At 57.4% G+C, this 14,650-nt stretch overlaps 2 protein-coding genes across 2 annotated transcripts; both read right to left on the bottom strand.

Moving 5' to 3' along the window:
* Nucleotides 1-152: 152 nt before the first annotated feature.
* PUNSTDRAFT_48315 (uncharacterized protein) lies at nt 153-3,462 on the bottom strand. The gene is made up of 3 exons (XM_007378137.1): nt 1,191-3,462; nt 527-1,136; nt 153-469 (listed from the first exon to the last, which is right to left on the bottom strand). The coding sequence occupies exons 1-3, from the start codon at nt 3,313-3,315 to the stop codon at nt 451-453; spliced, it is 2,754 nt and encodes a 917-aa protein (XP_007378199.1). The 5' UTR covers nt 3,316-3,462; the 3' UTR covers nt 153-450.
* Nucleotides 3,463-3,540: 78 nt separating this feature from the next.
* PUNSTDRAFT_123387 (beta and beta-prime subunits of DNA dependent RNA-polymerase) lies at nt 3,541-14,504 on the bottom strand. The gene is made up of 20 exons (XM_007378138.1): nt 14,084-14,504; nt 13,837-14,035; nt 13,716-13,786; nt 13,003-13,251; nt 12,380-12,950; nt 12,153-12,330; nt 12,021-12,100; nt 11,947-11,968; nt 11,850-11,897; nt 11,732-11,792; nt 8,232-11,679; nt 8,161-8,169; nt 8,029-8,106; nt 7,945-7,974; nt 7,876-7,887; nt 6,945-7,248; nt 6,863-6,884; nt 6,365-6,812; nt 5,409-6,309; nt 3,541-5,065 (listed from the first exon to the last, which is right to left on the bottom strand). The coding sequence occupies exons 1-16, from the start codon at nt 14,168-14,170 to the stop codon at nt 7,202-7,204; spliced, it is 5,190 nt and encodes a 1,729-aa protein (XP_007378200.1). The 5' UTR covers nt 14,171-14,504; the 3' UTR covers nt 3,541-5,065; nt 5,409-6,309; nt 6,365-6,812; nt 6,863-6,884; nt 6,945-7,201.
* Between the last annotated feature and the right edge of the window lie 146 nt (nt 14,505-14,650).

A 14,650-nucleotide genomic window follows, 5' to 3' on the forward strand; every position in this document is an offset into this window, starting at 1 on the left:
CGACCATGGCTTTAGCTACTAGTAAGATCGACGAATATGAGGCGTCCATCCGGCGACCACCTGAGATGTGTAAAACGAGTGAGGTCGGAGTCCGCGCCGGGAGAAACCATTGAAAAAGCGCAGAAGGTAGATAGAGGTCCTAAAGAGACGGAGAGAGGATGAGTGGGATGAGTGGGATGCACGGTACACCGCGGCAGATAGAGTACAAGTGAGGGGGTATCGGTGGCGGAGCGTTATGAGAGATACGGGGTGGGGGTCTTTGTTGGATGAAGCGAACTCGAGGGAATGAATGTGCATTCCGACTGTAATTGGGTGGTGCGGACGGGAGATTGTATGATTGACTAATGAACCACCGATCAGCGTTCTAGATGGCGATATTGATTATGGGCAAAGGTAGTCGTGATAAGTCGTGCGGCTTGACCGAGGAAAAGGACCATGATAGCGATCGAATCACACGAAAAACTGGGTGCTGAACACGAAAGGGTATTAGTTGAAGCAGAGCCGCGCTGCAAGGAACGAAACTTACTGGATTCGGCTCGCGGCATGTACCTCCATTTCCTCCATCTTGTAGGAGTTGAGCTCCTCCTTGATCCTCTGGGCCAGCGCCGGCGTCAAGCGGCTCCATGTCGCAGGTTCGCTGCGCCGGTCGTAGACCGCCGGGGAGAATGTGTCGTAGATCGACAGGTTCGACGCGAACGAGATCTTCTTCGGCGGCGGCACAGTGGCGGACCGGTGATTGAGGGGAGGATGCGTCGGCGCGTGCATGGTCGACAACGCAGGTGCCGAGGAGTTGGGGTGATTGTATAACGATGCCTTGTCCGCCGGCGCAGAGCCATGAGGCTCCGCGTTTTCCTCGGCCTCGTCGGGCGACTCGAATGTGAAGTGCGGGAGACGCGGGATGGAGGCCCCAGATTCGTGCTTGCCATTACCGTGTGCAGAAGATTGTGAATTATGTCGGTGCAGGCCATCGATGTCGTCGGGGTCCTTGTCGGGAATGTGAGAAAGGGGTCCAGGCTGGGGTGGTTGTGATCCTTCTGGGTGTGTTTCGGAATACGAGCGCGGCCTCGCCGGCTGGTTCGTCCGTTCGTTGAAAGCACGTTGATCAAGAAACAGGTGTTGATCGTATGCCTTTGCATCTGGCATGGAGGTCAGGATCAAGCAAACGAGTGAAATAACGTGCGTATACGCACTCTTCAATATCCCCTTCGCGGGCGTTCGCGAACGCTCAACACTCCGGCGCAGACCCACCGCCCACGACTCGTCGACCTCGTCGTCATCACGACCCTGGCCGATATCTTGCCTCACCGTGACATCCTCCTCACCGTGGTCCCAGCTGCCATCGTCGTCCCACGCATCCGCATTGTAATGACCCGGGTGCGAGTAGTCATCGCCATCCTCACTCGCAGAGTCATCGTCCTCCACCAGCACACGCTGCCCGTTCTCGCCCACGCGTATGCTGCCGCTCTGCCTCGCCGCCGGACTCTGCTCGCCCTGCCTCGTCGCCGTGTTCTTCTCCCATGTTGACGGCAGATCTTTGCCCTCCGCGGCAGCGGCGGCGGCAGCAGCCTGCTCCTGCTTCTTTTTGGCCTCCTCCTTGAGCGTGTGCTGCCTGATGAGGCGAGCGGCGGGAGTCAAGCCCTCCTCGTCGATGGTCCAGTCCTCCGAACGGTCGAGTTCCGCAGTAACATGCGAAACGCTCGCAGGCGCGGCGGACGCCTTGCCCTTCTTCGATTTTTTGCCCTTTTTGCCGTCCCCGGCCTCCTCCTCCTCCTCCTTGTCCTTTTTGTCCTTGAAAAGCGAAGTGATGCCCGCGATCGAATTCCTCCTCGCGATCTTGCCCAGCGAGCCGAGCTTGCGGATCATGACCGACGCCGAGGACGACACGGACGAGATCGAAATGTTGTCCGTCGAGCGATTGAACCTCGAGTTGAAGAGCTTGTTCTTCTTCTTCTTGTCCTGGACGGTCGCGTTCGACGCCGAATCGTCGGCGTCGCCTCCGACTCCCCCCGGCGCTGAGTTCGACTGTGTCATTTTCGACGGTCCCTTGCCCTTCCCGGGCAGCACCATATCCTCGTCCTCCTCCTTCAACGGTGCAGTTACGCCAAGCGCACGCCGGAGGCGACCCTTGAGGCCCGCGCCGCGCACGCCCGAGCCCATCGGCTCCATCATCGTTTGCAGATCGCTGTCGTCGCGCGACATGCGCTTCTCGGCGACGCTCATGCTTCCTTGGGAGAGCGGCGAGGGCTTGCGCGTGGTCGGGCCAGCCGTGGCAGGCGCAAGGGAGGTCGGTGTCGAGACGGCAGAAGCAGACGGTCGCGAGGCCGAAGAGGTGGCGGATGACGTCGAAGAGGTGCGCGCGTGGGCCGCGGGAGGTTTCTGTGAAGAGGGTGAAGGTACGGAGGTATTGATCGTGCCCGGGCCCGAGGGTGCCTTGGTTGCCGCGTTCGAAGTGACGACGGGAGGCGAGGCCGTGCGCTGCGTCGCGCGGCCCGCAGGCGAGGACGACCCGTTCTGTTGCTGGTGCTGGGGCGGCAGCGAGGGCGAGCCCGCCCGCCCCTGATGACTGTTCGTGCGTTGTCGATGTGCGCTCCCTGTGGAATTGACAGAGGAAGAGGAGCTTGCGGCATCCGTCCTAGCATACGGCGGCTGGAACGTTCCCGGCGGGCCCGGAGTGCCCCCTGCCGCGCGCCATTCTCCAATGCCTTGACCAGCCTCTTGCTGTTGAGAGCCCTGCCGGGTCGGTCGGCGATACGGATGGAAGCCGCCGTATTGCTGTTGGTGCTGCGGACCGCCTTGGTTGGGGGTGAACCCGGGTCCGCCCTGTATCGCGCCTGGCGGCGCTCCGTTGGGATAGGGCGTGAAGACGGGTCCTTGACCACCAAAGTAGTCGCCATGGGCGCCATGGGAGCTCGTGCTTCCGGTCCGACCTCGCTGGCTACCGGCGGGAGAGGGGTGTTGGGGGTAGCCACCCATAGGTTGTCCTCCTTGCTGCGCGTTGAACATCATCTGATGATAAGCCCACTGGGCGAACTGGGCGTTGGCCGCAGGATCGTAGAAGGGGTTCTGGCCCGGTATCTGGCCTTGAGGTGGCATATGCATCGGATAGGGCTGCTGAGGATTTTGGTAAAATTGGGGGTAGAACGGCTGGGCCGAAGGAGATGGCGTCCATCCTGGCTGTTGCTGGTGTTGGACAGGGTAAGGGTAGGGTTGTTGCGGCTGTCCTGAGGAGGCCGGGGAGGGGAGATGGTCGTTGGCTGGCGACGATCGTTGGCGGGGAACGGATGGGTTGGCGCTGCTGGATGATGGCGAGTCCATGGTCGTGTCTCTCGGGGGATGCCAGTCTTGGGGAGCGAGAACGGCCATGTGCCGGGTGCTGGCAAGATCTGCTACGCGCGACGGGGAACAGGGGGGGTCACTTCAGTCGCGAGCACAATCGACGGGCGCGGGGGACCCACGATTTTTGGGGGGATGGGAAAGAGACGGGGTGGTTGACGAGCGACGGCCAGCTATCGGCGCTCGTCGTCGAGGTCGACGTCAGCGGCAACGGTCGATGTCGTTGTCGATGAAGACAAGCGAACAATTCGATATGGGTCGGCGGTGAACCCAGGCCGGCACCGACGCGGCGGATGATAGGACCTCTCACTAGCGCAACGGCGGACCCGTGTTGTCTCCCTGCGCTTGGTCCTTTTACGACGATCTGCACGCTCTGTCGGCGCTGTGAACGGCGTCGAGCACGCAGACGACACGAGATACGGCTGGGGACGCGCAGCTGGCACGGATACCGCTGATCTCCTGCTCGTCAACCAATTCGCACGCGCGAACTCAAATCAGGTTCTCTCAGAAAACACGGGGGCCATCAGGTCTCTCGAGCCGTGGCGCCGATAAATACCATATTCTACCGCGTTCTGGTATTTCGGCGCCAGTCCAGTCCGAGCAGGACCGAACACCGATGCGATCAGCCGTGCCCAGCGATTGCAGCACCAGCGCAGTCGCGCCGAAACCGTGCGAGCCTCGTGTTTTCTTCCCCACGTCCCGGAAAGAGGGCGAAGCCAGGGGGGGGCGATCGGTTTCTCCAACCTGCGGCCCTCCGACCGATGCTGCGCACTACGCTGCGTCCGTTGCCCTGCCGGCATCGAGCAGAACAAAAAGGTGAAAGGGGATAGCCCGACTTGTGTACAGCGTATCAACCACAGCCTGCATCCGCATGGTAACCGTGCCCAACCTCTCCCGGCGAGTCGCACAAACCCCGGCTTGGAGCAGACGAGCTGCCAGCGCTGGCGCAAACGTCACCCGGTTCTTATCTGCGAGGCCTCTTCGAAGCATTTCCTTCTCTCAGGCAGTCTCCGGGAGACATCGGCCAACGCTTTTTATCCCTTCAACCTTCTGCTTCTGGCACTCACGAACACAAGACCGTCCCCAGGAGCGTGCCGAGCATCTGCCGCGCGGGATGGAGTATCACGCCGTGGATCAGATGGACTCACCCCGGCAACTGAATAGAGTAAAGCTCGCAGATGGTATCAGAACTGCTCGATGCAGTACTGATCGCGAGCATCGTATACGGACGCTTTCAATAAAAAGTCCAGTGACGCGTCCACTTCATCGCCCGAGGCGATTGTTCATCGCCGGAACCTCTGCGTTACCCATGACCGCCGATTGAATGCTCAACATCGAATCTACCGTAGAAGCAACCCCCGAGGTCGTCCGGGAAAGCTCCACGCAGACGGACAATCGATTCTTCATCTCACGCTGATACCCAATCATATACCTGTGGCAAACGGCCGACCACCGCATCGTTATGTGAACGTCGCGTCATCCGGTTGCTTCTTGGACCAGCTGACATGGCGAGTATACTCAGTCAGGATAAACCGTTCGACAGCAGATCCATGTACACGCCTTGCATCTCGTGGCACCCGAAAGTAATGAAATCATCTCAACGAGCCAGACAATCTACAAGACCTCCGGTAGACTGAACTCATCCCCGTCGTTCTTTGATGTACTTCAGCAGGTCGGCCTCCTTCCACCTCTTCTCCGTGACACGCATGATATCCGGGAACCACTCGGTCAACTGAATGAAGGCAAACTCATGTTAGTACACTGCATCGACCCCGAGTTGACTGGAGACTCGCGCGAGCCATAAGTAAACCAAGCAATGCAATTCCGACCGCATAAAGAAGCGACCATAAATGCCGGCATGAGGAACAACAAGAATGCCGGAGGAAGCCATGTTATAACATAGCCACAGGCGACGAATCGCCAGGCACTCGGACGTGTAGCGCGCACACAGACGCGGAAGCTTAAAACCGTTGTGATGCAAGGTGCGAAGAACGAAAGGAGCTCGTCCAAGCTACTATCGGAGTCGAGGCGCGAAGTCCCGAAGAAAAGTCAACGAACAAAGGCACATCACTCACATTCATCTCCCGTTCCGCTTCCTCGCCCAGAATCATGCAAGCCACGGCCTTGCCGCACATCCACGCATGGACCATGCCCTCCCCGTTGTACCCAGCAGCGATCCATTCGCCAGGCGCAGCCGTCGTCTGCTCCGCCAGGGCCACGCCCCCTGCTTTAGCCTTCGCGATCTTCGGCGCCAGATCCGCAGCGGGGGCCGGCCTGCCCGCCAGCTTGACCGGGACGCGTCCTACCCACGGCTGCCCGTCCGCCGAGCAGCCCAGAATGCCGCTCCAGAACGCCTTCACGCGCCCCTGATGCCAGCGCACGCCCTCCGCCTCACAGCCCGCGTCCTCCCCGGGTTCGACGAAAGTGCCCCTCTCTGCGCCCCACCGGCCTTCGTCGAAGTAGACAGGAAGCGCACCGCCAAGATGCGAGCTGAGGCCGACGTTGTACGCACTGTCGTCCGAGGCGCCGATCTCTTCCAAGCCCTCGCTGCAGCCGCGGATGAAACCCCCGCCGAACATCAGCTCGTGCCCAGCGCTTGGAAGCTGGGTAAGGTAGTCGTACCCGCCGGTACCGCCGTAGAACACGTAGGAACGCATGCCGGGAACCGGGATGGGGTAGGCGTCGTTCTTCGCTGGGGACTGAGACGAGGCAGGGTCGCCAAAAGGGTCGCCTGATGTCGTTTGGCTCGGTGGAGGCGAGAGTCCAGCCCCGGGACGCTGAGCGCTCATCACGCCCCGTGCCGGTATGATCTTGCTACGTAGCGGAGCGAGCAGGTGCGCCGACCAGCCGTTCGTGGCGTGCACGATGTGCGGTGTAGTAATCGTTCCCCGCGTGGTATGAACGGTGTAATACTGAGAACCATCCAGCGAGGGCGACACGATGTCGACGCATGGCGTTAGACTGGAAAGGAAGAAGCTGATGATGACGGATATGAGCGACGTACCGTACCGAACTTAGATGAACGACTCACTTGTCCGGGTAACGCTGCAAGAGGTTGGAGAGTAGACCCGTTACGAAGCGATAAGGGTGCATAGCACCTCCGGAGCCGGAGATAGCCCCAGCACTCCGCACGGATACATTAAACCTCTGCAGAGGCGAACTTGAGCATTCCGCAGGTCCTTTCGAGATAATCAGCAATACCTTGATAGCTTCTTCGCCGTCCCAGCTCTGGAACGCCGCAGATTCATCTGGCATATCCTCTTTCCACTTGGCAAGGTCCTCCTTTGCCTCCACGTAATCTTCCTCGTCATAGTACACATCGAAGCTCTGCACATCCCGGGTCTGGGACGCCAATAATATGCCTTCCTCAGCACTGACGGACTTCATCTCACGCAGATGCGCCAACCGAAACCGGATGACCTTCTGAGCGATTTCGATACCATGCTTCTCCTTAATAGTACTATAGTCGTGATACAAAGCTATGGGGCGCGTGAGTGTGAATCTGTCGAGAATGTGGTCATGAACGTACGTGGGTTGATGTGTCCACCATTCTAGGGCAGAACTTCAGCACAGGGGACGAGTGGGATCGTACTCAGATTGTTAACGCGCACCCTTCCAGTACCTCCCGAACATGTCTCTCTAGCTTCGAGCATAACGACCTTCAACCCCGCTTCATGTCCCAGCAGCATCCGGGCTACTGAAGCACCTGTGATGCCAGAGCCGATGATAACCACGTCCGCATGTTTGGGCAAGTCCGACTGGTGGGTAGCGAGGGACGAGCGAGGGACCTGCCAGAAGGACAAGCTTGGACGAGGAACGGGCAGGCCAGGTGAGCCGTGTATACGTTTGTGGATAGCGTTGTAAGCTTTCAGGAGTTCAAACGCCTGATATAGAGCCAAACCGGCACGGGAGAAACTATTGCCCATGATCAAGACAAGCTTTTAAGTAAGTGTCGGTGCTTGAATCAGCGGCCCTGTGACGAGATAACACAGTGTCGACCTACGAAGAGGCGTGAGGCCGACAGAGTTCGTCATTGCAGGACGGACCGATGCCGCCTGTGAGCGCTCAGAACAGAATCATCCGTTGGCGGCCGCTATGTAAAGCGACGGAGCATCACTCGCAGGATCAGCAACTAAAAGGTTCCAAGCTGGTCCAAGGCGTAGCAACAAGGACCGCCATGTACCGGTCGTCCATTGAGAGTAAGACATGATAGTAATCTACAAAATTTATGTTGCATGGATAGATATGTATGTATCAATGTGAGGCACCATTCACGACCAAAACACGGGTGCGACTACGAGAGCAAAGAGACAGAAACAAAGCATATCTCAGGGCGCAGGCGATCCATCTCGACAGCCCTAGTCCCAAGATGGCTGAGATGTGTAAGAGGACCCGCGGCCAGTGCCATTCGAGCCATTGGGCTGGTGTGATGGGCTCGCGGGCGACCACTGCGGTGAGGTCGGCGAGTACGCGGGTGATGCAGGGGCTATGGGCACGTTAGCTTACACGTGCAATGGGTTGGATGGAGGACCATGTGCTTACAATATGCGGGGGCTGTATATTGGTTGAATATTAGTAATGTAAGAGACGGGTAGATGGCAGATGACTCACAAGCTGGAGAATACGAAGGCGATGTCGGGGCTACCGAACAGTCAGCGGGCACGACCATCATGTCCAGAGAGCTTGTCCACTTACAATATTTTGGCGAGGACGGCGAAGCGGGGGAGGTTGGGGAGTACTTTGGAGAGGACGGCGACATCTGAGCAGGAGAAGCTATGGAGAGGTGAGATTCTTTGAAAACGGTCTCGAGGCGAGATTGGGGCTTACTGGGGGAGTCTAGGATCAAGGATGGGGTCAGTGGGCAATTCGAATACACGAGCTCGGGAGCATAAACTCACATCTCGGAGAAGCTGGGCTGAAGGAGGGGCTCGTCGGGGAGTATCGCGGTGACGTCGGACTGAACGACGGCGATTGCGGACTGTACCGCGGTGACGTCGGCGAGAACGAAGGCGACGTCGGCGAGTAGCGGGGACTCGTAGGCGAGTAGCTTGGAGAGGTCAAATTCAGTGCGGGTGAAGTGGGAGAGTACGTTGGGGAGGTGGGAGCAGCCCCTCGGTCGTAGAATGGAGAAGTGGCGTATGGCGAGGTGCCAAAGGGCGACGTAGCGCCGGCGAATGGGGATTGTGGAATATACGGCGAAGTAGGCGAGTAGCCCGGCGAACTGGGGCTGTAGCCAGCACCAGCTGCAGGGGACATCCCACCTGCGCCCATGGGGCTCTGCCCGAAGCCAAGGTACGAGAAATTTGCTGGATCCTCCCCACCGTTGACGGCGAGCGGGGAGAATGCAGCTGACTCCCCCTTGAAGGAGCCGTCCTGGGACCACATCGGCGAACTGCTATCGTAGGGGGTCATTGCGACCTGGCCCGGGGTCATAGCTCCATCCGCTTGAGCAGCGAGCATATTCTGGACGGGGAGCCTGTGGTCCACAATCACATCCTTCAGCATATCGATGTCGAGCGCGACGTCGAACGCTCCTGTGCCCATGGGCGCCATCTGACCGAACATAACGTTCTCCGCAATTCCGTGACAGTCGTCCTTCTCGCCCACGGCTGCCGCCTCCATGAGGATCTCGACGGTCTCCTCGAAGGAACACCTCATCAGTGCTCCCGTGTCAGCACGGTTGATGCCGTGGCGAGTGATGGCCATGAGAGTGCCACGTTGAGTCATGAGATCGCACAGAAGTGCAAGATGGCGGTAATTGACATAGGAGCCGTCGAACTCGATAACGTTGCGCATCTCCCTCATGATGGCGGCCCTAGCGGCCTCAATCCCGAGGACATCGAAAATCTCCACACAGTTGTTGGAGTAAGTGCGCTTGAAATCAACGCCGTCGATGCACATAACGGTCTTCAGGTTGATACCGTCCGTCTCGAGAACCCACTCCTTCTCGTTTTCATCACGGGCCGAAATCGTGCCGTCCTGTCTTGTCACGACCTTGTTGTGCTGCATCATGAACACGCGTTCGATGCCCTTGACGCCGCGCAGGCTGACGGTGTTGAGCATGGTGTTTTCGAGCGACCGCAGGAACTCGTCCTCCTCCATGACACCCGCCAATCCATCTTCATCCTTGTCTGCGCCGCCTAGAATTCGACAGCGAATGACGAGCTTCTCCGAGTTATCTTCGCTCCAGATGACGAACAGATCCTGCTTGAAGCTCTCCGCTATCCGTCCGGCAACGTAGGACATCGTAAGCTTGCGATCAAGCATCTTGTTTCGATCGAGCTCCAGACGCAGAAGCCACGGTGATTGAAGATGGAGTTTCGATTCGATTTCCTCGTCAGGAATTGCGAAGAACGATTCCACGAATACTTGATCCTCCTCGATAATCGTCGATGTCGGGTCCGGGTCATACCAAATCTCCACGGCTGCAGTGACAGTCCGCAATGTGGTATACGCGAGCTCTTGTTGGACGTTCTTCGCCAGCATGGCATCCTTCTGTAGTTCCGGTACGAGGTAAACAGTCAGGGAGGGAGTTTTGATATTCGTGGCCACATTGATGATTTCCTTCAACCTAGGAACACCGAGAGTGACGTTCTTGCTAGAGACACCAGCGTAATGGAAGGTGTTTAGCGTCATCTGCGTCGCGGGTTCTCCGATGGACTGCGCTGCCAGGGTACCGCACATCTCTCCGGGGTGAGCTACGGACTGATTGAATTTCGTTTCGATTTCACCGAGGACCCATTCGAAAGCCTCCTTGTTGAGGTGGAATCGTTCCAAGACACGCCTGCACGCAAACATCCCTCGAAGATGGATACCGAAGAGCATTGTCGCGTTCTCTTGGGCGGCGTGCGCCCAAGAGTCGTCTCCACGAACTACGACAAGCCGCTCAACTAGCCCCCGCACCGCGTCGATAAGGTAAGCAGGTTCCAGGTCGCTGGGCTTCCGGCGATCGATATGGAAAATCTGAACCGCATTTTGGACGATGCGTTGCAGGTTGACGGGTAAGTACGTGGGACGTGATGGATCCTGATTTGGGAAAATGAACTCCCTGAGGAGCCGCCGGTCCTCGACGAGTTGCGCGAATTCTTCGTCCAGCTTCGCCTGAAGCTCCAGCGAACTGTCGTCCAAGCCCACCTGGAGGACGCCAGGAAGGAAGCCACCTTGCGGGTCAGTGACGTCGACTCGGTATTGATGCTCGAAGTCCAGGTCGCTCAGCGCAAACGTCTCGATGTTTTGTCGCTCGATGAAGGCACCGTCCATGCCATCCTCGCCGTAGACGAACTGGATGAGATCGCCGAGCGAGTTGCGAACCGTTCCATCGTAGCAGACGGCCACATCCTCGAGCGCCTTCACGAGTCGGCGCTGGATATATCCTGTCTCAGCCGTCTTCACGGCCGTATCGATAAGACCTTCGCGTCCAGCCATGGCGTGGAAGAAGAACTCGTGAGGCGTTAAACCGCGGAGGTAGGAGTTTTCGACGAAGCCTCGAGCCTCCGGACTGAAGTCATCCTTCGTGAAATGCGGGAGGGTTCGGTGCCGGAAACCGAATGGTATACGGCGACCCTCGACGGACTGCTGCCCAACGCACACAGACATCTGCGAGATGTTGATGTAGGAGCCCTTGGATCCCGCGACGACCATCTGCTTGACGTTGTTGTCCTCCTTCAAGTGCTTCTGGGCATATTGCCCGGAATCGTCACGAGCCAGGTTGAGTTCGCGCTCGACCTTACTCTCGAATGATTCACGGATGGTCATACCCGGCTGCGGTTTAAGACGATCGTGATACGCGTCTTGCGTGATCTTGGACACGGTGGCCTTGCGATCGGCGATGATCTTCGAAATCACTGCGGTAGTCTTGTCGTCGGCGATGGTGTCACCGATTCCGATGCTGAATCCGTTGTGGAAGAGCCAATAGTTAACCACCTGTTGCAAACCGGAGAACAGGCCTCGAGTGGCCTCGGGGCCCTTCTCACGAAACACGACGTGGATGAGGCCGCCTTGAGCTGAACCGACAGTCTTCTTGTCCACGATGCCGAAGATGATGTCGCCGTTCTCTATCATCATACCATCGTCAAAGACCGGGCTGGACGACTTCGGATCCGGAGAGCGAAAGATGTTGATGCCACGAGGAATGCACATGCTCAGTATCTGCTTCCCCGTCCACATCGGCTTGGGTTTAACGATCGTCGGTATAGGCACAGTTCCATCCCACTCAGGTACCCATAGGAGGATATTCTGGACCTGGTTCCAATCAAGGAAGGTGTCGCGTAGCGTAAATTTGCGAATTCCACAGAGAGTATCCTGCACGATGGCCATTACAGGTTTGTTCGCCTGTGGTGAGATGATCTGGGCAAGAGTCAGCATCGGAACAGAGGACGCGCTGCGCACGAAGACTTACTTGTCGCGGTACCCAAGCTATTTGCGCCAACTCCGCGCGGGTCTCTTCACTTTGCGGTACGCTTAGAACGAGGTGGACATGTGAGCACGGGACACGCGGAAGATGCTAGAGTACCTACTGCATGTTCATCTCGTCGCCATCGAAATCAGCGTTGTAGGGGGGAGTACTGGTGGTAACGTCAGAACTAAGCTCGAACTCTCGCAGCTGAAACCTACACGGATAGGTTCAGACGGAAAGCTAGTGAATGAAGACATCAGCAAGAGCTCCGATAGTCTCGGAATGGACTGACTGGAATACGGCATGAGTTTGACGCGATGGCTCATCATACTCATTTTGTGCAATGAAGGTTGCCGATTGAAAAGCACGTAGCTAATCGTCGGCATGAGGAGGTTATCTGGGAAAAAGGATGAAAGAGACGCACTCTCCATCCTTCAGATGACGCTCGACGATCCAACCATATTGCAGAAACGCGTCCGCTCGCTTGTTGTACCTCAAATCGATACGCTCGCCTGTATCGCGGACTACGTAACGTGCTCCAGGATATGCCGTCGGGCCATTGCGGACCAACTCCTGGAGATATGCAATGTTGTACGGGGTCACTAGATAGACGTTAGCACATGTATGAGATTGCGATACACGGGTTCGTACCTCGCTCTGGGTACGTCAGCGTCATAGCGATACTCCGCGGCACACCAACTTCGTCGAGCATCAGGTTGGGGTCACCAGTGATGACAGTGCGCGCCGAGAAGTCCACGCGCTTGCCCATCAAGTTGCCCCGCAGCCGTCCCTCTTTGCCCTTCAGCCTCGCGCGTATAGCTTTCACAGGTCGGCCCGACTTCTGCAGAGCCTGCGGTATGCCGGCGATATCGTTGTCCATGTAGGTCGCAACATGAAACTGCAGCAACTGCTCATACTCCATGGTGACGTGCGCGGGAACACCTTCCTGTTCATGTTTCCTGACGTTCGCGGACGCCTTGATGATATCACCTAGCTTGTAGGTAAGATCATCCTCGCTGCGCATTGTTCCGCCATCAACGGCGATACTCGGTCGAACCGGCGGCGGGGGGACAGGGAGAACGGTCAAAATCATCCACTCCGGACGCGCGTACTCGTCTGAGAGACCAAGTAGATGAAGGTCAGAGTCGGTCATCTTCTTGAAGGTGGTGTAGACCTCGGATGGTAAGAACAGCCGCTTATCTGGCTGATGGGCCTTAAGGTCCTGTGAACAGTGATGAGGCGACGCTCTGCCGCCACGACGTTAGAATACCAACCTCATCATCATCCTTGGACTTTTTGTATTGAACAAACAACTTCAACCCTTCCTTCCGGATGAGCGGTTGGTGGTGACCGCATCCGCCGTGACCTTTCTTCACTGGCTCTTCGCCGTCCTGGCCGTCACCTTCCTCCTTGGGGTCGTCGGCCTCGCACACCATTTTTCCTTTGCAATGCCCCCACACGACGGCCATGCGCTTCTTCGGGTCGCGAACATGACGGATCTTGTCCGCAAAGTTGGGATCGGACTTACGTATCGAGAAACAGGGTGAAGGAGCAACATGAGGGATCAATGAGTCAGCGATGCACAGCAATGATAACGACGACAACGTTTGAAGATGACCTCCGAAGCGCTAACTACTGTTACGGGCAAACCATGACAGCAGCTCTGCGTCACAGAGAGCATATCATAGCTTGGTCAACCCGCGGACGTGGCTTGTCAGGGCCACGCCCAACCAGTATTCGCATTCCTCGTTCAGCCCCCATTTCACCACGCACCCCGCGTCCAACCAGCCACGAGCGGTTGCAGTGGTATCGCGGCGATCAAGCGATCGAAAACGCGCGATACCCCGCCTAGGTGGAAGAACGCCCCGATGATAGGATATCATCGGGGACCAACGCGGTGCGGGCTTGGGGTTCTCCATTGAAGGAGAGAGCCCCCAGAAAATTGGCGGCGGGGAACAAAACGAGGGTCAACGAAAATGACACTCACGGTGTCAGCCTTCAACTTCCCGCAGTTCACGCATATACACTCCAGAATCTTTTTGACCTTCACGATGAAGCCTAGATCACCGTCAGCGAATCGTAGAGTTCGAGGCAGTACAAGAACTAACCAGGGTGGAAGACAGGTCGCGCGAGTTCTATATGACCGAAGTGGCCCGGGCATTCCGACATACCCTCGCCACACGTCTGACATTTGAAGTTCCGGTCGATGGTGCCCATGCGAGGATCCATCAGGCCGCCCATCTTCGGCTTGTGAGTGGTCTCGTCCATGACTTCAGGAAACTCGATCTTCGCGACGGAGTATGCTTTCTGGAGAGGGATCAGAGACATCCAAGCAAAGGGTAATACGACTCGTACAATTTCCTCGGGAGACAAGATACCAAACTGCACCTCGGCGACCCTCTTAATGGGAGCCGCCGAGTATGCAAACTGATGACCCAGCATGGTTCGCGAAAAAACCCAAAAGCCTGTGTGTAGCCGGTAACGCTTGAGGATTGGAACGACGACGATGGCCGATCTATTAGATAGCAAACGTTCGCAAGCAAAGTATATTATAGAGCCAAGAGACCGAAGAGTCGCTTTTCGATGTTTTAGGGAGTTTCAAAAACCAGTTCGTGAGCCACGCAGACGCCAGAAAACCGCGCAAAGAGGCTTCAAAAGGTCCGAGGAGAGGATTGGCGTCGCAGACAAATGTTCTCCAAGCCTGTCTAGAGCAGCTGAAACGCGTTTGCGTGGGACGACGATGGGCACAGATGGAGTTGACGTCGGCGTCAACGGCGTCGAAGGCAAGGGAGGGGGCCCTCGCGCTCGCCGTTGACTCCCAGTTAGCCCCGTACGTTTTCAGACTCCGCTTCAATAATCCAGACTCTGAGTCAGCCCCGCCAGGCCGCCACAGCTTCACTGCGTGACGCAGCTGCGCTCAGC

Source organism: Punctularia strigosozonata (assembly GCF_000264995.1).
Source record: "Punctularia strigosozonata HHB-11173 SS5 unplaced genomic scaffold PUNSTscaffold_1, whole genome shotgun sequence".
NCBI classification, from domain to species: Eukaryota; Fungi; Basidiomycota; class Agaricomycetes; order Corticiales; family Punctulariaceae; genus Punctularia; species Punctularia strigosozonata.